Consider the following 24979-nt stretch of genomic DNA (forward strand, 5'->3'; position numbering starts at 1 on the left):
ACGTTATTTTGAGATAATATGTATGATGAGACCAAGCCATTTGTCTCATCATACATACCCTAATTCTTGGAGCACATGTAGTCTTTCGAGGAAAAAGGAATTCATAGATCACTTCTGGTACTCTGCTGTTGTTTGATAGCTGGGAAGAAGGGTGATAGAGTACTTAGCTCTAAAACACTTATTTAATTCTCATTAAGGGCCAGTTTAAAAAATCTCTAATGTTAAGCACTGAACATGAAGCTCCATGTGCACCAGTGAGCCGGCACTGATAGCTGGTGCAGTCTTCACTGTGTCTGACAGTAGGCAGCGACACTTACCTGTCACTTGCAAGAGAACACATGCATTCAAGAAGGGTGTGTTTTTTCTTGGGCTGCTTACTTTTCAATCTTTTTATGTAGGTCAAGCGTCACCAGTCTCTAAAGGGGTCATTCCTCCCATTCCAAACCCTCTTTCCTTGAACTGGCTCTGCACTGTTAATGAAACAGCTAATATATCACAGGCAGGTATCTTACAAAGCAACTAGGGCAATCCATCACAGCTAATCATAAAATGAAAACTGCAGGAGGAGCAATTAAAAGTAAATTAATCCCAGCAGATGCTGTACTATTTTCTCACATTTTTATCTTTCCTGCTGTTTACACTTATATTTAGTGGTAAAGAAGGTAACACAGACCCTTACTACAGTTGTCCAGCACACAATCACACAGAATTTAGTCCCCTGACTTCTGATGAGCATAATTTATTTTTTTTCCATGAGAAATGACAGCATTTGATTCAGGGTATACATATCTGTTCACATGTCATTCATCTCGCTCCTACATGAATAGCTGAGAGTGCTTAAATGTAAACCTAAATGGCCCAAGTTATTAGAAAAGCATCAATACTGAAAAGGTACCGCACTGTGTCTATCAAACACTTCAAGCTGACTGATGACTTTTCTATGAGGAAACAATTCCTTCATCTCATTTTTATGTAGCTTTTCTGTAAAACCTGCTAAAAGTACTTACTACAGTGGCATCACTTTATATAATTTACCCTAGTCTGTCTAAGGACATTAAACCAATGTCACCCCTAACATAATGAAAAGCAATGTGTATTTGCATCTTAATACTTCCACATTTCTAATGTCTAGATATTTATCAAGTTAAATATCCATGCAGTAGAAATCAGGGAAAAAATGTCTTAAAATCAACTGCACCGCCTCTCTCTATTTCTGAAGTTTTCAGCTCCCAAATGCTTCTTTCATTTATTCTAAATTAAAGTTATATCAGACATGAGACTTTCCTTGGATATAATTTAGCAAGGCAAATTGAAAGACAAGTATGTACATACAGCACACCAGAGCTTCCATCAGCCATAACCACTGCAAGAACCTCTGCTCTCCAAACACACTAGGGATGCCCAGAGCAGAGTCTACAAGATCAGCAGGTGACTCAACTGCACACATACAGCAACTCCTTCAGAACTCAACTCCCTCAAGGGCAAAACATGCTTTTGCCATTAAGATTATTAACTTGGGGATATTTATTCTTATTTCCCCTACATATACCTCTTCTCCGGCAGTTACACATGGTTAATGACTTAATTAAAATAATTGGTATAGGCCTAAAGCTAAAATGTTTTTTTAGCATAGGAGGAATCTCTTATGGAATACTAAGTAAACATCTCCCACCACAATTTCAGATTCAGAAGACAGTTAATTAACTTCTAAACTTTCAGGCCAGTTCAACTTAAGCTTTCTATAAGCAATTATTATGAGTTAAATCTTGACACTTGAGGACTGATTGGAGTTGAGTGGTGAGGACAACAGAGGTAGTGATAGTTTCTAGATGAAGGAAATGCATTATATCAATATGTAAAAGCCTTATATAGTTAAGCATTTCTGTCCACTTTATTTTGATTCATATAGCTAATTTAGTTGTTTTATCTTGCATTGATATGGGCAAAGCATTTTGGGGAGAATTTAAGGCCAGTGGTCTAAACTGAGGAGAATGAGCTTTTGTTTGAGTATTGAAATTGGCAGAAATAAATATTCTGGCTTTCTTGTCAACCTTTTCAACCACTTTCTGTCACTTTTGTCCAAAGCAAAAGCAAACTGCACAACTCACCATTACAGCACATAAACTTTTGTTGGTGCCCTCCCTGTTGGTGCACTAACCTGTTCGGCTTTTTGATGGAAGATGGAGGACATGTCCAGTAATGTGCTACGTTCATCCAAGGCTGCAGCAAACGCCTTCCACTCCTGTTCCAACTGACTGGCAATCTGTTTGATTTGCTGAGAAGCATAATGGCCAGACTCGATCAGGCGGTTTGCCACTGACATGATGCGGCTTATGTTCACGTACACATTCTATGGAGAAGAAGGAGAGAAAAATTAGTGGAAGTTAGCAGACCAATTAAATACAGAAGTATATCCCTAAAAAATTGTACTTTTAATAAACTGGTTTTGTTTGGCAAGTTTATGCATGCCAAGCTTTGGAATCTAGGTGTGTAATGTAACAGTCTATCCGTAACTGACAAGTGAGAATGATGACTTGAAATAATCTAAAACTCACATTAACAATCAGCTTAAGCCAATTTATATTATGTGAAGACACATTATTACAATAAACAGGAAGAAATAACCATATTTTACAACAACTTCAATAAAAATATTTACAGACATTCAAGTCAACGATGACACATACAATATAGGAAAACTGAAGTATTATTACTAAGCTCTTCATCTACACACAGTATTCATGGGTGCAACATTTATGAACCTTTACATCTTTACAACTTCTGATGGTAATTTTTAAAGAAAGAAGACCTCTGAGCTACAAGAAGTTCAACAGGTTTACATTTTATTTGCTTGCCACTATAATGCCTCAGAGCTAGCACTGAAAATTAGACAAAAAGATCCAAGATCAGAAGTATTCTCTGGCATACTGGCTCTTAGTCACTCTAATTTTAATAATCTTAGCCACTGATGGCTCTTAGTCACTCTAATTTTCCATCAAGAGTTTCTGATTCCTGTGAAGTAAAACAAGAACAACTTTGCCACCAAAAGCTTTCTGAGTCTGTCTTCCAGAGCTACATGTGTATAACATGGAGTTGACACTTCCTTCAACTGGGCATGCTCCTATTCTTCTAGAATGAAATTCTTAGAATCACAGGATTGTTGAGGTTGGAGCTCACCTAGTCCAATCACCAGACACTGAGTAAATCAGATGGAACCATGACCTGCTGGCATCATGCCATTGCCCAGAGCTTGACACTGACTGGCTGGAGCAAGTGTTGCAATTGCTCCAGGCTTCACTGTCCAGACTCATCTGAGTGGCAGTTAGGACAGGTTCCTGTTGATTGCAAACTGTATGCATGTATGCGAGCAGGAGCACACCTCACACAGCCTGACACCTCAGCTGTTCCTTGATAAACTAATAGCAGTGTCGTATTTTTCCTTTCTGCACAACACTACCTCTTATTTTTTTAGATTATCCCACACATGTATGCTCTGCTTTTTAAGCACAGCTGAACAACTGGCAGAGTGCAAATCTGCTATTTCCAACAAATTTTGAAAGATGGGAGAGCATTTAGGCCTATTAGAAGTGTATGCAGCACCAATACAAGACTGTTAACTGAAGACAGAAAGCCATTAACATGGTCTTTACAGTTGTGAGAAGAAACAAGTGCCAAAAGAGAAAAGAATAAAGTTATAGTAGACTGCTATTTGAACTCTTCCTGTATTATAATAGAGCAATTTTGGAAATTTGGGAACAGCACTTAAAAATGAAGGACATGGCACTATAAACATGATGTAGAACAAATTAAAACTGAGCTGTGGTTAGCATGTATTCATTTTCCCATAGCAATCAGGCTTCACACATGTGGAAGAATACACCCTGTAGCAGTATGAATATGAATTAAAATGCTGACAGTTGAACACTTTCCAAGCTATGTTCACCACATTCCTTTCCTCAAAAAAGAGCAACCAAAAAAACAACTTACAATGATCTACACCTTTTACCTCATTATGTGATATATCTACGGAAGTTTTAAGTGTCACTATTTTAGAATGCAATGACCCAAATGAGACAGATTTAGTTAAGGAGGAAAATAATCTCCAATAGCAACTCACTACAATTAGACTGTCTTTAATTGATCCCTGAAGGTCAACAAATTTTGTTCAACTTCCTACAAGGACAAGCAAGTCCAGTGTCATTATTATTAGACAACTGCGTATTTTGCACACTGCTTGAAAAATGAGAAACAGTGTTACAAGTGAGTTAGTGCTCATTTACCAGGGACTGATATCTTATTCATTGCATGCATTTACATCCTGGTTTTAGTTAAGGAAACAACAGCTATGAGATAATAACTGATAAAGTTAAAAGAAACTGATAAAGTTAAAGGGAATCTGCATGAAGCACCTGCAGCTTGTAAATGTTTATCAGCTGTCTCAAAGGTGAAAGGCTAAAGTGACACTGCATTTCTTTCATTTTGTTACACACATGACTATTGTAACAAGACTAAAAAAACTATTCAAGACACTGCATTATGGTGTGTTGAGGAAGCATACAATGTACTTAGCATTATTAGTTTCTCTCAAAATGCTCTTTAGCTAGAAGCTGAAAAGACACCTTACAGTATATGGAAAGCTCCTCATTGCAGATTTTTCCTCTAAAGGGAGTACACATTTAAAAAAAATATTGCTCAGCAAAGCAACACAGATTAGTAGCCTAGTACAAGCAGTACTGCACTGTGTCATTCTTTGGTGAAGGCCTGAAAGGCAAGTACACAGGTAGAAATACAGGTGACAGCCTACCAGCTTAACTGAATTTCTGTCACATTCACACAAAATAAAGCTGGCAGGTCACCTAGGGTTCCATTTTACTTCCTGATTTTCCCAGACCCATTTAGAAAACATTTGTTTAGCTCCAAGATTTCAAACAGTAGTTTTCTGACACAGAGACCATTACACATTCACTTTTAAATGCCATTAACTCAGTGACATGGTCCATAAGCATCTTAAGCGGCACCTCTATATAGATTGTAGTGAGTTAGAACTATTTTACTGGGACAGAAATAATTTAGCAATGGAATTTTCAAATGATCTGCAACTCCACATGCAAATGGTTACCAAAACAGGGTGTACTAATGTATGAATGAACACCTGCTTTAATGATTTACATGTTCACTAACACTTCTTCTAGGCTCATTTTTGAAGCAACGGTAAAATTTTCAGTTTAGGAATACAAACTTTAATGATGAGGGCTGGAGAACAACTGAAGTTATAACCCGATCTATTCCCTTGAAAAATTACCAACTTGGCAACATCCAACATGCAATTAAGGAAAGTGTTTAACCTGTTCCTCAACTACAAGGATCCTCTAAATATTCTCAGGTAACTATTTAACCATTGCTATCAGCACTCAAACATGTGCAATGTAATATCACTCTATCTTTCTTCAAACTTCTCATCTCTTTCCTGCATTTTTCACAGTGGACATGGGGAATCTTACTGCAAGACTATATAGTCCAACACCAACATGACCTTCTTTCCTCCTTTACTTTTCACTCACCTTTACTTCACTTAATCACAGTAAATGCCCCATGCCTTTGCACTCTCCCTACAGCCATGCCACTTTCATGTAAATGTTTCCCATTACACCACTAAGCATGGGGCTCTAAACTGGACCTAGTTCTCTGGTAGGACCAACTGAATCAGAGTTTTTTTTTTTACAAATCTGCAGTTCAGCTACCCCAGTAAGTACCAAGAGTGAAATAAAATTTACTTCTTTTCAGTAACACCATTGTCTAACACCACACTCCTTTAGTTTGTGATTCATTGACATGAATGTACTTGTTGCTGTATTAACACCTCAGTAGCTGAGTGCTTTCTAAAATATGTTTATTTGCTTCTTCCCTCTTAAGGGTTGCACATTTCGCCTGTTCTATTTAGTCTTGTTGACTTTGGAGTACTCCTCAGGAGCTGAAAATAGTCTGAAATCATTTTACCTTTTCAGCCTATTCTCAGGGTGGTGGTATGCAGACACTATGTCTAAGAATTAACTGTTCTGGCACCATAAAGATCTTAGTGATGTACACTTGTGGTCTTGCTCAAATTTGCCCAAATCCTGAGGACCAAAGGCAGTCTAGAATTCACATGGTATTTAAGTCTATCTCAAGAGACAATTCTGTATGGTTACAAAAATACATATTTAAGTAAAAAGAATCTCAAGGATGAAATATGTCAGTGGTGCAAAGGAGGAGGAAAAGGTTACACTGGCTCTAAGCTAAGGTGATTTTACCTCACCTGACTTTCTTCATGTTTTTATTTGTACCAGTCCCTGTGGCTGGATTTGAGCAAGTTATCTTTTTAAATTTTAACTCTGTAAACCTAGTGATATTCAATCATTGTGCTCATACTTTTATTTTAACATCCCAAAGCTTTCACCAGTGCTCATCTCTGACACTGTCTTTCGGGATACCATTCAATATTTGATTTTTTACTTAGATAAAATGTGTATGGAAACAGTGTATGGAAACAGTGTATGGAAACAGCCTGTTCTGAGAACATTCATCAACTTAGAAATAAGCTTACAACTGGCATAGGAGTTTTTGGATTATCGTTAATAAATGTAACTTCTACTCATGGTCCTATCAACACTGAGACAAGAAGCAGTCATAGCACATCCTTTAATAGCAGCATGTGTCTGCTTTCTGCAAACAAAGTTTCATTTTGCCTACATCACTCTTCAAGCATTTTAACCCTCCCCAGTGCAGTGAGAGGCACAGTCAAAGTGTAATGAAACCAAGGCCATATGATCGAGCAACAAGAGCAGAAAATGTTCAAGCAGACAACATCTTCCTCCTCACCCATATTTCATATGAGTTCTTGTCTTCCTTGTGTCCCAGCAGATGTATAGAAAATGGCAGGAAAAAGAGTGGACAGACACATAATCAGTCTTTCCCACTCCTGCACGCAAGACAGACTAATCGTATAATCATGGGTATTTTATTCTTGCAGTTCAAAAACTCAATACATAATTTTTGTATTTGTAACTCCTATGATGCCTTATTTGAAAGTTTCTCCCTTAAAAGGTACTAAAAACTTGTTTTGAGAAGTGAAGCACTGGTTTAGTCACCCAAATAGTAACATCAAGCTGAAACTGAGTATTGCTTAACTCAAATAAATCTCAGGACTTGACAACAGAAATTTACTGTTGCTGAAAGCAGGCCTTCAAAATTGTACTGAAAATCCACCCTCATCTTTAGAGAGCAGAATCATTGAGTCTGTTTTTCCCCACAGTTACAGAACATTGGATCTACTTGCCCTATAAAGAGACAGCCTTGACTTTTATCAGTGCAGAGCTTCTCAAATTCCGTACCAGGAGGTCACGTACCTATGGCTGCACCTGTGAACTATCCTTCAGTCAGCAGCTCTTTTAGCACCCATCAACCTGGCTGTTAATCCATGGTAACCAAACATATGTCCCTCTTCAACATATAGCACTACAGCTGTCCAGCTTTTCTCTGGGAAAGATTCACTGCAGTGAGAACCAGTCTGGATTAAGCTTAGGACTTTCATGAACTTATTCTTGTTGTTTTGAAGTGCAACCACATGAATACACAAGATTCCTAGATACATCATTTGCTAATGAAACTGGTGAAAGTAAAGTTAAATCTCCTGCCCCAATGTATTCTTTACCTTTTTGTTTTATAACATCTGGTTTATACTTCCAACTATTTTGTGTTTTTACTGAAAACCAAGATTCTAAAAATGGCAGAAAGCTGTTACAAGAAAATAATAAAAAAAAAAAATTCAACAAATCCTCTTCATCCTTGATGTACCCAACTCTTGATCATGACAGGAACTAAGTATCTTTCACAGTGGTTTACCTCCAGGTGGCTTGCTTCAGACTGGAGGACCAGACCAACATTTTGGCATCTCAGCCAAAGGCCATCACTCTTTCTCCACCAAGCGTGGCAGAAGCAGCTGCAGAAGTTGCCCCCCCACCTCTTGGAAACAAACTAACTGCTACTTGGGAAGGAAGGGGACATGAGAGACCCAGCTATTGACAGAGGGTAGCACCTGCTGTGGAGAGGAGCATCTGCCCTGCAGCAACCCCAATGTGGTGGGAAAGGCAGCTGCAACATCAATTATCAGAGTTAAACTGTGAGCAAGTGCAGGAGGTTGCCTTTAACTGATGAGGAGCATTTATCCTTTGAACAGTCTTTCCCTACCTCAAATGAGCCTAAGAAAATTTACTAGAAAGCAGTATCTATCAAGGTCCAACTGGGGCCACAATGAAAAGCCTTAAAAATCTCCTAGAATAAATAAAGCTTATACATAGTTGTCTTCCTCCCTTCCTCTATTCCATCCAAACGCATCATTTCACATGGTTGTAGAGAGATTAAAAGTTAAATTCCACTTCTGGTGTAAAGAGTAGTCACACAAGAGACCTTAAATCGACTTTGATTACTGAAGAGTTACACTGACAGGAAGAGTGAACAAACAGCAGCTTGTTAAGCACAGAGCATATGTGGAGAATGGTCAGGGAGAAGCAAAACAAGCTTGCAGGAGTTAAGACTGCCCAACATTTTTCCAGTAAAAAGGTAATGAAAAATAAGGCCTGCCAAAATTCAGTCAGTTCACGTCATTTTTTATGTCACGTTCAGTTTAATCTCTGGCCCTAATCTATATGAAAGCCTTTTGCCATTTAACCAAATAAAACCCAGATAATCTGAATGCTGCTTAAATTAAAACCAGGGACTGATCATTCTGAATTTACATTTTCCTATTCTGTGGCAGAGAACCCCTTCTGGGGGGGCTGTGCGACTGAAAAAATGCAACTTCTTTTGACCCTTTTGAATGTTCAGATAGTTTAATTTGCCCCAAATTTAAGCTGTGTCTTGTATGCTTTAAGAAATCTTTTTGCAGGCTGAGAAGAAGTCCCCTGTAATTAATGTATTTGACAACTAAAGGCAAAGGAGAGATTAACAGCAAAGGACTAATAGCAAACACAGAGCAGGAAGGATTATATTGCATTGCTCAAGTGCTTCCTACTGTTGATAGCATCTCAACAGTCTGAAAGAAGGGAAAAAAATAAAAAAGCCAGCCAATTTGAAGAAAAGAGGACAACAGTGACTAACATCAGGACAGGCTTACAGAAGAAGAATTTAACCTTTAGAATACAAGCTCAAGAATTGCCTGGAAGGCCACTCCAAATTACTAAGTTCCAGAAGTCATCTCATGTCAGTGACACCTACTATCATCCTGTGTTTCTTTCTGCTCTACTTCATATGCAGAGCAGTGAGGAACAACAACAAGGTGCCCCAAAAGGGAGCAATTCCCCATGCCATGAACCAAACACGATGTTACATAACTTAACTACAAAGCTCCCCAGCATTTGCTTTACTCTTTTCAGAAAGTTTGTATTGATTTTAATTTTTTAAACTTTTGCAAATGGAGATGAGAAGAAAATGTGCCTTCTTTAATCGCGTCTTCTATTGTCGTACCTTACTAGTCCTTCCATTACTTCAGCAAGACACATAACCTGGGTAAGTTTATTTTGCCACTCTCCACATTTAGTAGTCCTGCTCTACAAAAAAAACCTTCTTGCAAGAGCTGATTATTTCAACCATACTTTAATTCAATTCTCATCCTTGGACAGCCAAGAATGTTAATTTGTAACAAGACTGGTAGTGTTCTTCCTTCTTTGATCTGACCAACAGGAACTGGATTAAAGCCTAGAATCCCAAGGTTATTTAAACACCTACAATGTGTAAAGGACTTAAAATGTACTTGAGAATTTTGTCCCCATGTTCAAACAGCAATAATGAAACTGAAAGTAAATAGCTTTCACTCACTGCTAGTTGAAATCCATTTTTTTATTACAGTCTACTGATGATATTTGACCAAAAAAATTGTTTATTTTTACTCCATTCTAGTGTGCCAGAAATTAGAAGCGTCTCCTTAAAACCATGGAAAATTAATACACCAGGCTCAGTTACTTGTCAGAACTTTTTGTCTGAGCTGCAATCTATTCAGAAGAGCCTGAGAGCTATTTCTTCCAGAATGGAGAGCTTAAATCTGTATTACACAATTCTCTGAAACTTCCTGCAAGACCTAAAGTAACACTCAAAGACACATCCCAGGTTCTAGAAGCTTAGATGATTATATTTGAGAGGTGCTGAGGTTGTGTTGAACACTGCCATTTGTCAGAACAATTTTGTTGCTTTATCACAGTACCTCTGTACTTGACTACCCTTTATTTTCCTCCATTGTATTCTATAACTTCACTGCTCAAACAAAAATTTGCACTACTTGTAAAGGAGGAATGATCTGTGTCTATGTAGTTACAGATTCTACCTTAACACAGAACAAATAGCCAGTGTGTCTGTGCTGTGCAGGGAGGTCTGTTCTTACCATACAGTTCATGGCAAAGTGATTGTGCTGTGTCTGAAGCTCCATCGCATGGGGGTGACTGGTTCCAATCTCTGTGTAGCTGTTCAGAAACAGACCTTTGTTGTGTGTGATCCAGTCAAACATCTACATGAAAATAGTAAGGAAAGAAGAAAGTTCAATAATTTTTTATAGCAGAAAGCATAGACAAGTAATGTAAGGTATCTGTGAACACAGGATACAGAGTCTAAGGACATGAAAATTAACACTGATGCTCCTTCCATTGTAAACTGCTGTACATTTTAACCCAGTCATTGGTGGAATGTGTCTTTTTGGATCAAACAGCTGAGGCTGTTACTGTTATCTTTACTATAGGTGTTTATCTCAACAAGCTACAGTAATGTCATAATCATAAACTTCATTATTACAAAGAAGTCATAGTAAACAAACAGACTTGGAGCACAGCCCTGAGTTGCCAAGCTTATACATTCTCTAGTTTCAGCACTTCTTGACGTCAGCAGCTTAGCAGTTTAGAATGAAAATGGCAACTCATGGAAATTAAATATAAATTCTTGCATGCTGACGAAGTATTTCAGCAGCAAGTTTAATATTTTTGGTTCATAACTTTACAGCAGATTTGAAAACAACTATTCCATTTCTAAATGAATTATTAAAAGTATACGTGAGCACAGTTACATATTACCTTCTTCCAGAGAAATTGAAGAATAATCTTTAAATACGCTTGTTTTTAAAAAGAAAAAAAAAAGAGTATTTTAATATTCCATCAAATTTTAGGAAAGGCCTTATGTGACAATGGCCATCAGTGAAGGCACACAGGTATGTTAACAGTGGCACTGGAAGACAAAGTTTTCAAAGACCACGCGACACAGCGCAGAGCTGTTTAACACCCCACCTGCCCACAATGGCTTTGAAACCTTTGCTATATCTCATCAAAAGAGACACACCTGCTCACTGGATAAGCTGAAATAAATTCTTCAGAAAAAAACAGTAGCAGTAAGTACTCACTTAAAGTTCTTTCAAAATATGCTGGCTAACAGAACAACATTATCAAATTCAGTATTTGTCCCAAGTCTGTGACAAACTAAATTATAAGTAGACCACAATATGGTAAGAACTGTAAACCAAACTTTTAAAGTGTAGACAACTGCGACAGCTTATCACATACTCCTAAAATTTTAAGCTTCTTATCTAGAACTCAGTGATGATGTGTCAGGATATTATTCAAAATAGTCACTGGTCCTGCTCATGACCACCCGTCTCTAGGTCACCTGAATTTGCTGCCTTCAGACACTATAAGGGCAATTCCAATCAGATTCCCTCCCACCTTGCCCCTTTTTTCCCTTCACTTCTCCTGAACCAGTCCAAATTTCTTTCACTGAGTTGAGCAAGTGCTCCAAACGGAACATGTTTATCTCTCCCCATTCAATACCCTTTTTCTTTCTAGCCAAGATCCATCCTTTCCCACATTTCAGTAAAACAGACATACACTGAAAAAAAGTCATGAGCAGTGAAATCTAATCTGACACAAGCAGTAAAAATAAGGGCTGCAAGTAGATTAAGACAAGGGTCCTATACAAAAGTGGGTTGGGATACTACACAAACCTTCTTTTTAATCTTGTTTTACTGGCTAATGAGAGAAGAAAGTCCCAAGTACGGTAGCTGCTGTCAACCTCATTTTGAGGTGCCTAATATTTCCCTTTTGAAAGAAAGATGTGTTAATTTAATATAGACATTTTTGGAATCAGAAATGTAGAAAACACTGATAGGAGCTTATGCAACCACATAGCAGGACAGAGGTCAATCCCACAGGCTCAAGTATTTCACAAGAAGTTTCTTAAAGCCCAAGTTATGTAAGCAATTTGATAAAATACAAGAAAATGAACAAAATATATTTTGATGGTGCTCACATGGTACTGAAAGATAGGCTATAACGCAGAATAATTAATGCCGTAATGACGTAGCTGCAAGGTTGATAAAAAGCATTTGGGTCTGAAAGAGCAACTCTAGACCAACAGCTTGCATTATTTTCTAAATAATTTTACAAACAGATAATAATTTTTTTCTTTTTTTCAACTCTCTACATGTCCCTACTATTTTCAGCTATATCCATTCAGTTAACAATTTCTTTAAATGGTACTTTAAAAAAAAATTGTATTTTAAACACATCAGAAAACATTACAGTATTGTAATGGAAGTCCCTGAGCTGAAATGATGAGGGTAACAGAGAGTACAAGTAAAGAACACAAATGAAGAAGCAGGAAGAAGTTAAGTTTTACATGTTTGTTTTGCTTTTACTCTTCCCCATGCATCTGCTTGTGACAATTGCTGGCGAGCAGAATACTGGTTTGGCATGGACTGTTGGCCTCATGCAGTTCAGACAACCTTATGTGAAATACTTCAAGAAATCTGAGTACTTCAAAAACTCTCACAAAGACCATACTTACCACTTGACTGCATACTCTAGTTACTACTACTCCCAGAGAAAAACTCCCCACCCTTCCTGAAAGCTATTTGTTCCATGGTAACAAGTCTGTAATAAGTGATTGCAAAACCATTCTACATGTAAATAGACCTTATTTGAGCTCATCTAAAAGCTAACTGCCTGCCATACTTCCTCTTCAAATTCCATGACAATCAAGGGCTTTCTCATTTGAAGGGACTGGTTAGCCCGAAACATTCTGAAATCACTCAGTTCCCTGTTAATGACATATGCACTGTCAGAAGAGATACATCAGCTTTTAGCCTGGGACTTTAGGCATCAATGAAGCAGTTCCCCATGTCAGCCTCTTCAGACTTTGTTGACTGCCTGTCACTCACTTCCCAAAGAGCATTCAAAAGAAGACCAGTGTAATCCTTAATCATATGTATTTATAAAGTATACAGCATTCATCTTTACTTGATTTATGCAAAAGCATCTGTCTGGAACAAATGCTTAACAAAATAAGCGCTTTGTAGTCATTAACAGTTAAAATTTCCTTTGGTAATAGCTTCCTGTGTTCCTTACAGCTTAGAAGTACTATTCTGTGCTCTTTACTCCAGAAGACCTTGAGTGCGTCTCAATCAGGAAGCTCCTTCTTTCTCATTAAAAGGCTAGGGACTAACTTCAAAGACAAAAATTACTATTTTCAGTTACCCTTAGTACTTCTTTCAAGTTCATCGAGCTATCAGCCATTTACACTCTCGTTGCTCAATCCTTACCTTTTCAGCATCCTGCTCAAACAGCCTGAGCTGAAAACATTGGTCCAATTTCAATTTCCGCACATGCCACATCTGATGCAGATGCTGCCGTGTTGAGTGCAGCCTGTCCAGCATGGTGGATACTTTGGGTAAAAGGTTCTGTAAGTCTGCATTCCCTGACCCAGAGTTCTTTTTGGGAAAGCTATCACTGCTCTGTATCCGCTGGAGCAGCTTTTGTCCTTCCACATCAAGGTCCTCGATAGGGGCCTTAATGACTTTCTTCTTTAATTGTGAATGCTCCTCTATCATATTGCGAGCACCTTCCAGGTCCTGAGGCATTTCCTTTTTTGACAATATATCTTGCAGTTCCTCCAGTCTGGACAGCATATGGGTTGCATTGCTAATGTAGTCCTCAAAGGCAACTCTGATTTCTATCCACTCCTCATGGTTGTATTCCAAACAGCCATCAAATTCTGGGGTTAGCTGAGAAGGATCAACTACTTTGGTAAGGCCTTCCAGAGACACCATATTTGTCTAAAAAATAAAAATGGAAAGAAAATAATGCCGTTACTGAAATGAATTTGAAATTTCCTTCCAAGTGTTTGCTTTTCTCTTTGTAAGAGTTCTGCTCCTGAAGTCCACACAACAACTTTTCTCACACATTTCAAGTATCTATCTGATAAGCAGAAGACAGGAGGCCTTGCAGGTATTTCCCCACATTAGACAAAGATTTCATTTCTCTCTTACCTCACTACACTTAAGAAGAAAACAGCAACCACTCTTTTGACTGCTGTTATGATTAAGTTTTGATTTTGTGTATTGCAAAGCTTCAGAAGGGTAACAGCAAGGTTCATTCAGCTGATTTCCTCCAGATACTGGCGGTATCACAGTTACCACAGTGCAGACCAAGACAACAAAGAGATATAACCTACTTTTTTACCATTAGGGGAAAAACCTAATTCAATCTTTCTTGAGCTTAGAAAAAGAACATTAACAACAACATGTACAATTATCTAGCCTACGTACATGAAGAAAACCACATTCCTTCTAGCATCACTGATCTAATGTACCCCTCCTTTCATGCAGAATATAATTTAGCTGAGAGCTTTCAAGGTGCTAATCATTAATGAGTACACTTAAAACTATGAAATAAATGTAAGTTTGTATACCATAGGGGAAATTACCTCAAACTCAAACTTAGAGCTGCCAAAGTTAGTCCTCTGTTTCTGCCAGAAATTGTCTGGCTTGATTATCAGTGCAACATGAATACAACATGGAAAGGATTCCTGTAAAATCTTCAGCAGAGGCTTTATGGAGTCCCATTTTGACCCACGCATATCTACAATGACGGTGAATCCTCGTTTACATACTTCCTCACTGTAGAAAACATAAGAAAATGTTATCAAGAAAGCATTACAACTTCCAACACAGCACTCTACTGCACCACACTGCCTATTGAACATGGTGTCCCCAGGGTTTCACAGTTGACTGGCTGACCCAGCAGATCTCACAAACCTCTCAAGACACTTCTTTCATGCCCATGCCAAACTCCTTGTGGATGATAGCTTTACACCTGTTGCTGATTTGATATTCTGCCAATATCTTCACTTTCATTTTCACTGTTTATATTCATGATGATTCATCATCCAGACTTGTTTCTCCCTCACCTTACACACAGAGCAAACATACCATTTCCTAAAGCAGCAATATCTAATTCATTTACAATTGACTCTTCAGAACACACAAACACACTTACTTGACTGATGACAATATTCATGTCTTTCTAATGATTGAGGGGGATCCTCTACAAGGCAGAAGGTGGCAAATTGTTCTTACCTGCCACTCTGCAACTTTTTCAAACTGTCTCAGATTTAAAACCCTATTATCTGAGAGTTAGAGTCTGTAGAGAAAAAACACCTGTTTATTGACAATGTCTTTTGTAACAGGATCAATTTGTGAACAGTTAATGGGCAACACAGTATCTTATGGCTGTGAAGAAAACCATGTCGATCTGTTTCTACAAAATTTGAGCTCACTTTTGTTGTCCAAAAGTTGACAGACCTTACACTCAAACTCTCTGTCACCTCTTCTGAGAATGGAAGATTTAATTTATTTTCATCAATATCTTCTGTACATTTAGTTCTTGCCACTGACCAAAAGTGACAATCACCACCACCACCAGAAACTCTGATTTTTTTCCAGCAGAATTTGCTACATGACCTTGTAGCATGACCACGGGAAGGAAAATATTTCAAAACCAATGCATCATAGCCAAGAGACTATCAAAAAGGACCAAATGTCCATTGTTTTGAGTATGAGTCACTTTCAGGGATGTGACTAATTCAAATGTCATTCTAGAGTTCATGTGGTGAGTTTTTCAGAGTGTCCAAGAGGAAGGGAAGCTTCACTAGCATATTTTACACAGTCTTATTGGCCACACTGCAGAAAGATGCATTATGACTGATACAGGTGATCTGGAAGAAGTGATGAGTTCCTCAGGATGGAAAGGTTTTTTGAAGCTTGAAAAGTTTAAAGCTAAGGAAAAGAAGTAAGAATAAACATCCCATGACATTTCAAAAAAGGAGTTTATCATGATAAATGCTGGCTTTCCCACCTGCACATAGGAATGCCAAAAATGGCAATGGTAGAAGCAAAATATATTAGAAGCAACTAGCTTGGCATACACTTAGGCTACACCATACAACTTTCTGACCATAGTGAAAACGATTTCTAAGATCCTCACAGGATTCAAGGACAAAAACAACTACTGTTTTAAAGACAGACCCCTTACTGAAATGCCAAATGGCAGTATAGGAGTGCTGCTCAGCCCATCCCTATCCTAGCACCAAACTGATTGCATGAGGAGTGCTACCACTAATTCACAAGCCATGCATCTTCTGGGGTGTTCAGAGTGGTCCCTCATCATGTGATATAGCACATGTGTGTCCTCCATCATGGAGCCCCATCATCTCACACATGTTGAATCCCTTTGGGCCAAATATCACAAGATTTGTTCTAGGGAGGCTTTAGTCAGTCAAGGTCATATATTGATAAACCTGAACTACACTAAAATACCCAATCCATTCAGTGGTGATGACATAAGTTTAGCTGTATTTTTAAATCAGATAAATTGTTAAATCAGTAAAATTGTGAGATTGAGTGAACTCAAGCTTTTAGATCTCTTGCCAAACAACTGATACCTGTGATCCTTCAGCTACATCAAGCAACAGTACTGCAATAACTAACAGACAGACCAAAAGTTTGCGGATATTTGTATCAGATGGTACTTCTAATTACTTAGAGTTGCTTAATCAGTCCCTTCAACATGACCTGTATGAAAACCAGTCTTTCTTTTAATAAAGCTCCCTTTGTTCTCAAAGGTTTGCTATGCTTAGAGAGTATAAAACATGCACTTACTTTCTCTTAATTTTTTATCTACTGACTCTGAACTAACATACAATTTTTGCCAGAGGAGCACTGTATCTTGCCCTGATTATCTCTAAAAAATTCTTGGACACATTTTGATGCATATTTATCTATTAACCTCTCCAACAACTTGAAGCTCTAGATGTCTAGAATACATCTTACCATTCAAATCTGAGAGTAAAAATCTTAAGCCTTCTTCCTGCTCTCCTTTCTCTATGTCCCCCAAGTCCCTCAGTTAACTTTACCAAAAGGAGGCCATGTACACTCTCAGCCAGATGCCTTGAAGTTATATTTATGAAATCATATTTCTCAGTCCGAAATTGACATTTGATTATATCAAGTACAAAGATTATCTGTAAATTAACACTTTACAGAAACACGGAGGATATTGCACTCAGGGATGTTGTCCAAGGAATTTTTTTCAACTGTAATGACAACTGCTGCTTAAGGTCATAGACAAACATACTCAAGCACAGTCAGCATTGCTCCAGCCTGCAACAAATGCTGGCAGATTCCAAGATGGACCTAAAGCTAGAGTCTTAGGATCATTTTTGTCCCAAACTCAGTTACTACTGAAAGCAAAGTTCTGTATGAAGCAATACAGAAACTTTTAGAGATATATAAAATATGTAACTTTTTTAAAGTATCTCATATATATATATGGGAGTGTATACACACACACACACACACCAGCACTACATTTGACCTGCCAATTTATTTAAACAGCACACTGCAATAAATCATAGTTTAAATTGCTGATAATGCAATGCTATCAGTATTTTCACAGATCACTCCACAGGTTTATCTGAGACCTTTGCAAGCAATTTTACATACCTTTCTCCTGGTTATTTCCATGCTGTATCAGGACACTATGACTTATCTAACACAAATAACAGTTAGGAGTGTTGTGCTGACCGTACTCCACAAAAGGCATACGATCAATGATGACCAGCATGTTTCCAGTTACTGAAGTACTGAAAGCCTTTGAGCTGTATTTGCAGTCTTCAACACAGCCACAGCAATGTGGCATGGTAAGGTCATTTCCGAGACACAAAGTATTTTCAGCTAAAGCACACCAGCCATTCTGCCAGCAGCCTTCCTTTTACAAGGCAGAGTAATTATTTCTCTTACAAAAACAAATTTGAACATAGCAAATGACAAAACTTGGTATTGATTTGCTCATGTTATTAACTCATTCAGTCTGCTAGCTTGTAGGGAGTACTGCAACATAATCCATTTATTTTGTTATACAGCCTTAGAGGTTATCAGACCATCACCTACCTAGGAATACATGCTAGATACGAAATTAGTCTTCTAAGGTCTTCTTGCCGTATTCTGTCATGATTACTACGAGCTGGAAACGTTAGAATGGGACCTCCACGCTTATCTCTGCCACCTGAAAAATTAAAAGTGTTAGAAAACCCCACAGCATAACATGATCATTCTTGTTTGCAGAACTAGTCTTCAGTACCTACTTTAAAAACAGTGATTTCAACTTAAATGACAACACAGTCATTTTGAACCCAACTAAAGATTGAATTTTGGGAGTATCAATCAGCATACTGTCACAATTCCTACGATGAGAAAGCAAACGCCAAAAAAATGGAAACAAAGAATAACCAGAGCATCACACTTACTCATTACAGTCACCTTCAAGTTTGACTGGTGATGTGACATCTCCAGCAATGGAACTTGGTTATGTATTTAATTTTTGACTCAGCAATTGTAAAGATTGAATTTAAATATAGAATTACGCTACTTTGTAGGCAAGTATTTAGACGATATGGCAGCAGAGAGCACAGCTGTGGGAGGTGTGCCCAGGTAGAGGAGCTCCTCCGCTCAGTGACAGAGTTCTGGGAGGAGGTGAGTAGGTTTAAGACAGATGGATCATTGTCATAGGAGACTCCCTTCTGAAGGGAACAGAGGCCCAGTGTGCTGACTTACCCCACTTCTTACTGAAACCTCTTGCCTCCTTAGGCCTAAGGTTAAAGATAAAGGTAAAGGAGGAAGCTTCCTACCCTGGTAGGGCCCTTGGGGAAACCTAATATTATTATTAACCCATATTTCAGGGAGGCAGTAAGCAATTGCAATAAGAAGCCCAAGGGCAATCAAGAGAGATGTGATTGAAGTCTCCCCCTGAAAGCCTTGGGATGACTGGCTGGGGATCAGGAGCACAGGGAGTGCTTTCTCCATCATTCCTTTCAGGGTTTATAAAGGGAAGAAATGGGAAGAGCCATCAGATCAATACCTGGCTCCAAGCCTGGTGTCACCAGAAGATTTTTGAGTTTTCTGGTCATAGGTTGGTTTACATGACATTGAGCCTGCTGGTGACAGACAAGGTCTCTCAAAGGAGGAAAAGGATATTTGCACAGGAATTATCAGGGCTCACTGAAAAAGCTTTAAACTAAACTTGATAAAAACATGCTCGCTAGAGATCAGCTGTGGGGCAGCACACCAGTGTTTGAGGAATGGTGAACTAGCAAGGTCCTTCAGTTTGCCATCTCACTGGAGGTAGGAACAGAGATCCATGCAGCAGCCAAGATATAAGAGATACTGACGTGTCAGAAAGCATGGAAGCACCTGAGAATGGTCATGTAAGAATTAGGGCTTCTTCCCCCAAAAAGGAGACAGAATCAATAGCCCAACTGAAGTGTACCTACACCAATGCATGTGGCATGGTCAACAAACAGGAGGAGCTGGAAGCCATTGGGCAGCAGGAAAATTGTGACAGAACTGCCATCATGGAAGCATGGTGGGATGATTTGCACAATTGGGGTGCTGCAATGGATGGCTGAAAAATCGTCAGAAGGGATAGGCAAGGAAGGAGAGTCACAGTGAGGTAGCTCTAAATGTTAGCAGGGTTATGATTGTCTAGAGCCTAATGACAATGCCAATAGAGTTGAGCATTTATGGGTAAGAATAAAGGGGACATTTGTAGGTGATGCCCAGTTGGGCAGGAGTGGATTGATGGGCCAAGGTCAGTAGTATGTGGTTAAACAAGGCCAAGTTCCAGGACCTGCACTTGGGTCACAACAAGCTCAGGCAGCAGTACAGGTTTGGGGAAGAGAGGCTGGAAAGCTGCCTAGTGGAAAAGGACCTGGGGGTGCCGACTGACAGCAACTGAACATGAGCCAGCGTGTGCCCAGGTGGCCAAGAAGGCCAATGGCATCCTGGCCTGTATCAGCAATAGTGTGGCCAGCAGGACCAGGGCAGGGATTGTCCTCCTGTATTCGGCACTGGTGAGGTCACACCTCAAATCCTGTGCTCAGTTCTGGGCTCATCATTACAAGAAAAACATTAAGGTGCTGGAGCCTGTCCAGAGAAGGGAAACAGAGCTGGTGAAGGGCCTGGAGCACAAGTCCCATGAGGAGCCTCTGAAGGGAGCTGGGGTTGTTTAGCCTCATTTTGAGAAAATGAGGCTCAGGGGAGACCTCACTGCTCTCTATAACTGCCTGAAAGGAGTCTGCAGGGTAAAAGTGTCACCTGAAAGGGTGACTCTTGGTCTCTTCTACCAGGTAACAAGTGACAGGATAAAAGGAAATGACCTCAAGTTGCACTGGGGAATATTCAGATCGCATATTAGGAAAGATTTTTTCACCGAAAGAGTAGGCAAGCATTGGAACAGGTTGCCCAGGAAAGTGGTTGAGTCACCACCCCTGGAGGCATTTAAAAGACATGTAGATGAGGCACTTGGAGACATGGTTAGTGGTGGACTTGGCAGTGCCAGGTTAGGGGCTGGACTCAATGATCCTAAAGGCCTTTTCCAACCTAAGCAATCTTGTAATTCTATGATTAAATTAATTAGTAGGAGAATTTAAGTGTATAATATTTCACACTCAATACATATATTAGATTGAGCAGATGGAAACTATTTAACCATCTAATTTGTTTCTTCATTCTGTTCTGATTTGCAGATTCCCAACTGTCAGTTTATAATTCTTAATTTTGTTAGCTACGCATGAAATTCTGAATCCACTTAATGTATAAGGCAAAAAACCTGACTTAAGTGGTCCCACTTAAATGCATCCACCTCAGTCATAAACTTGCACAGACTTGCCGCAGTCAAATAGCAAATGCAATTTTATATCCAAGCCCTTGCTAGTGACAACAAAATGTTACTATTGCTAAACACCAAATTTAAGCCAGTAGGATGTCTTCATCAACACATCTATAATAGCACAGACAGATTCTTGCAAGCTAAATTTCACATACATGTTCTCAACCACAGATGTGTGGACTGTTTTCTCCTGTCCCATGGAAACACAGAGAAACACTATCTTCAGCCCAGAATTTCTCATTTTAAATCAGTTTCTCATTGCAATTCCATATTGCTAAACAAAGTTTTTAAAAAATTACTTAGAAAAGAGGGTCAAGAGAAGATAAAAATAAATATAAAATAAAAAATAATAAATAAAACCAGTCACTCAAAAATTCAACACTATTCTCTCCAACACAGTCTGTGTGTGCTTGCCAGAGACACTAAGCCTGGCTGTCGAAGTATCTAGAGATTGTCTACACTGGACATGCTCCCTGTGGGACACCAAATGAAACTCAAAAGCAACGTTGAATCTCCATCAAGCTCCAATGCCAGAACCCAAAACTTTAAAGGAAATTCATATCGTTGTCTTCCACGACCCTCTTAAGTGGGACAAAAGATGAAAAATTGAGTTGTCTCACTCTAATGGAAAAAGGCAAGTCTTGACCATCCTGACTCACTTGCCAAGCTGAGAGCTTTGGGGATTTTTGCATAGCAAATGACAGGGAAAAACAAGACAGAATCAGTAAGAGAGAGGAGTGATAAATGACAAGAGTGAGAGTCCAGCAGCCCAGGCCTCCACTGAGCTCCAGAGCCATCACTGTGCTCCAAGGCTACCAAGAATTGTTGAAAGTTTGCTACAGCTCTCAATGCTCTCCTCATTGCACCACAGGCCACACCTTCAGATCTCAAAAATTTGTTTCAACTGGTAAGTGCTACTGATTCCAAAACCCCAGGAAATGTAACTCAATTGATTAGGGTAGATACTCTTTAAAGAGCAGCAGCTACCAGGCAAAACCATACGCTGAATTGTCTTTAACACTCTCTAAGCATTTTAAACAAATGCTTTGTTACATGCAGTCACCTCAGATCTGTCCTCCCGGCCTTTCCCACCCTGCAACTCCTGTATTATGCAGTTTTTCAACATGGCAAAAGAAAGAAATCATTATTCTTTAAGTCATTCTGGACACCACTTCAGTTGGCTCCAGCTCCACAAATATCACCAAAAAAAAGTTTTTAAAAATGGTGCTGAAATTTCTGTAAATCATATCCTGAAACTTTTGTACATCAGAGAAACTTGGTTGTACAAACTCCAGGTCTAGATGAGTAATGAACAAATTAGTACAGCCTTGATTTTTGATGAAAAGAACCTCACTATTCAGTGTAAACCACAAAGCAAAATTTCAAATAATAAAAAAAGAAGTACCAAAGACTTGGAGTTTTTTCTTCAGCTCTAATGACAGCTTTCTTAGGCCTTTTACAATAACTAACTCTCATTTCCTTTGTTCCCGATGCTACTGTGTCATACACAAACGGGAAAGTCAAAAGCAACAATGCATGAGGCATCAGGTGGGAATTTCCTGTCCTGCAATAGCCTTTACCCAACTCAACCCCTTATTAGTCTTTGTTCAACAAAAACATATTAAGCTACTACTGCTTTCATCGGTAAGACTTCCATTTTAATCCATTTCCTTTGATACACCATCCCACCCCACTACTGAGACATTCTGTTTATGCCCATGTGTCACACGAACATCAATCTGATCAACTCACATGAGTCACCTAACATACATCATTTCTGTTTAGTGCACATCACTAACAGCAGTATTCTCAGTGGTCTCCAAATGGCACTATAATCCAACAGGCTGAGTAGTGCAGCTTTTTGAAGAAATGCCTTTTTACCTAGTTACAAAGTTGCCAGGTAAAGAAGGCTAAACAGTTGGCTTTTATGGCAAGACAAGTACCAAGGGCTATTTCCTCCTATGAAACCAATATAATTGCACCTTGTAAGAAAATGCTCTCCTTGCTTAGGTATGTGTAGAGATGTAAGAGTATTTGTGCTTTGACAGGTTTCAGTTTAAACTTAATGAAAAAATTGCATTCAAGACTCTATTTGTACTTCATAGGAAAGCCTAGAGATGTAACACCTTACTTCCCAGTTAGGTGAAAACCTGTTCAGTAAACCAACAGTCTTCCTTATCTTTGCGTTCCCAGGTATAAAGCTTGACAGTTCTAATTCCACAATGGTTAGGTCCTAGTGGTGGTGGTACTTTTGTTGGAGGAAAGTGAAGAACACACTGCAGAGTGTTGTTGTAGGATGCTGTACTTAAGGGTTTCTTAAATCATTTGCACTACTAATGTATCCTGTTCCATTTGAGTTGCACTTGCAATGGAGATGTGAAACTATGGATTTTGGCAGATCAGCTCTGGCCAGTCTTGTTGCCCACAGCTGTTTGCTCCGTTCTTCCATCAGGAGTTGCTCCTTTCACACAGGCAAGTTAGCAACCATTTATTTATGCCGACACCTCCTCTGTTCTGGTTCACAATCTATCATCTCCCCTTAAATTTACCTTCATCTTTCATTTGGCCCATTTCGCTTTCACTGAATTAATGCCTTTCAGAATGCCACCTGCTTACAAATTAACATTAGAAAAACCCATCATTTTTCAGGTCCCTTCTAAGGGGTCTAAACTAAGTACTGGACAACCTGGAAATTAAGAGGTTTTGGAATGAAAACTGACTTAATTTTCATTCAATGCCACAAAACAAAGTCTCAAAAAGAGCAGTGAGAGATTGAAATACTATGCTTAACCCCTTTTTCTCCTCTTCTTTCCCTCTTAAAATACAGTTTTAAGCAAGCCTTCATCAGCACTACAATTCCTGAGTCACCATGCTACCAGGAAGATAGGCTCTGGGCAGTCTTATTCATTACAGTTGCCAGGAACTTTTAGGAAAAAAAACATGAAAAAAGAAAACAAACACACAAAAAAACCCACCCACACATCTTTTTGCTCTGCACCTCTACTTGACTCAGCAGAGTGCACAGGATAAAGTACTACATACTACATGCTGTAAGCATCAGCATCCATGCACAGCAAGTCTCTTACAGAGTACAACTGTGGGAATAATTTTTTGTGTTTTAATACTTATAGGCAAGAGCTCTATTTCTGGCATTCTTGAAAAATTATCCAAAAACCTCCTTTTCAAATATGCGACTGTCTTCTAAATCATTTGACACTAAGACTATGGCCGAGAGAATGATGGTGTTTAATCCCAACAGAAAGTCACACCAAAATGCAGTTTACAAAAATAAGCACTTCAGCCCATCATTCCACCAAGTAAAGTTACTTAGGAAGTTATAGACTGTGTTATGATACTAACTCATATATATCCCACTTTTAAATCCTCTGCTATTACTTGTTCAGTAACCAACCAAATTCAGTGTGTATGCTAGAACTGCCTAAAATTACATAGTAACTCAGTTAACCATGAAAACACTAAGTGTGCTTCCAAAGACATGCAACTGAAGTTCACTTCTGCAAGACATATTTCTCCAGAATATGCTGCAGATGGGCCAATAACAAAGTCATCTCTGTAAAATTCCCCATCAGAAGAACCAGAAATAAGAAAAGGAATATGACTTTGGTACAGCAGGTTCTAAGTTGCTGTAAATAATGCTGTTAGATATGCAGACCAGGGGGAATGCAGGACTTAACATGACCAGGATGACAACTAGCAATGCTCTACATTCAAGAAAACACATACCTTCTTTATTACTGACCCTTTCAAAATGCTTATGTCGTGTTTATGATATCCAAAAGGAATCAGTGCAGCCCTAGCCCTCTATGAATTTTGTAATGACATTTAAAGTATTTAAAATACCATTTTACATACTGCTACCACAGGTGGGCATTCTACAAGAGAAAATAACT

At 38.8% G+C, this 24979-nt stretch overlaps 1 protein-coding gene across 1 annotated transcript in view; it reads right to left on the bottom strand.

Moving 5' to 3' along the window:
- Window positions 1-24979, bottom strand: part of TRIO (trio Rho guanine nucleotide exchange factor) — a 245667-nt gene that overhangs the window by 151734 nt on the left and 68954 nt on the right. The window contains exons 3-7 of the mRNA XM_085052129.1: window positions 18293-18407; window positions 14770-14962; window positions 13607-14119; window positions 10412-10534; window positions 2159-2350 (exon numbers count right to left, since the gene is read on the bottom strand). Coding sequence (XP_084908255.1) covers window positions 2159-2350; window positions 10412-10534; window positions 13607-14119; window positions 14770-14962; window positions 18293-18407 — 1136 coding nt within the window. The remainder of the gene's footprint in view (window positions 1-2158; window positions 2351-10411; window positions 10535-13606; window positions 14120-14769; window positions 14963-18292; window positions 18408-24979) is intronic.

This window comes from Lichenostomus cassidix, chromosome 2, assembly GCF_008360975.1.
Source record: "Lichenostomus cassidix isolate B80296 chromosome 2, HeHo_3.0, whole genome shotgun sequence".
In the NCBI taxonomy this organism is placed as follows: domain Eukaryota; kingdom Metazoa; phylum Chordata; class Aves; order Passeriformes; family Meliphagidae; genus Lichenostomus; species Lichenostomus cassidix.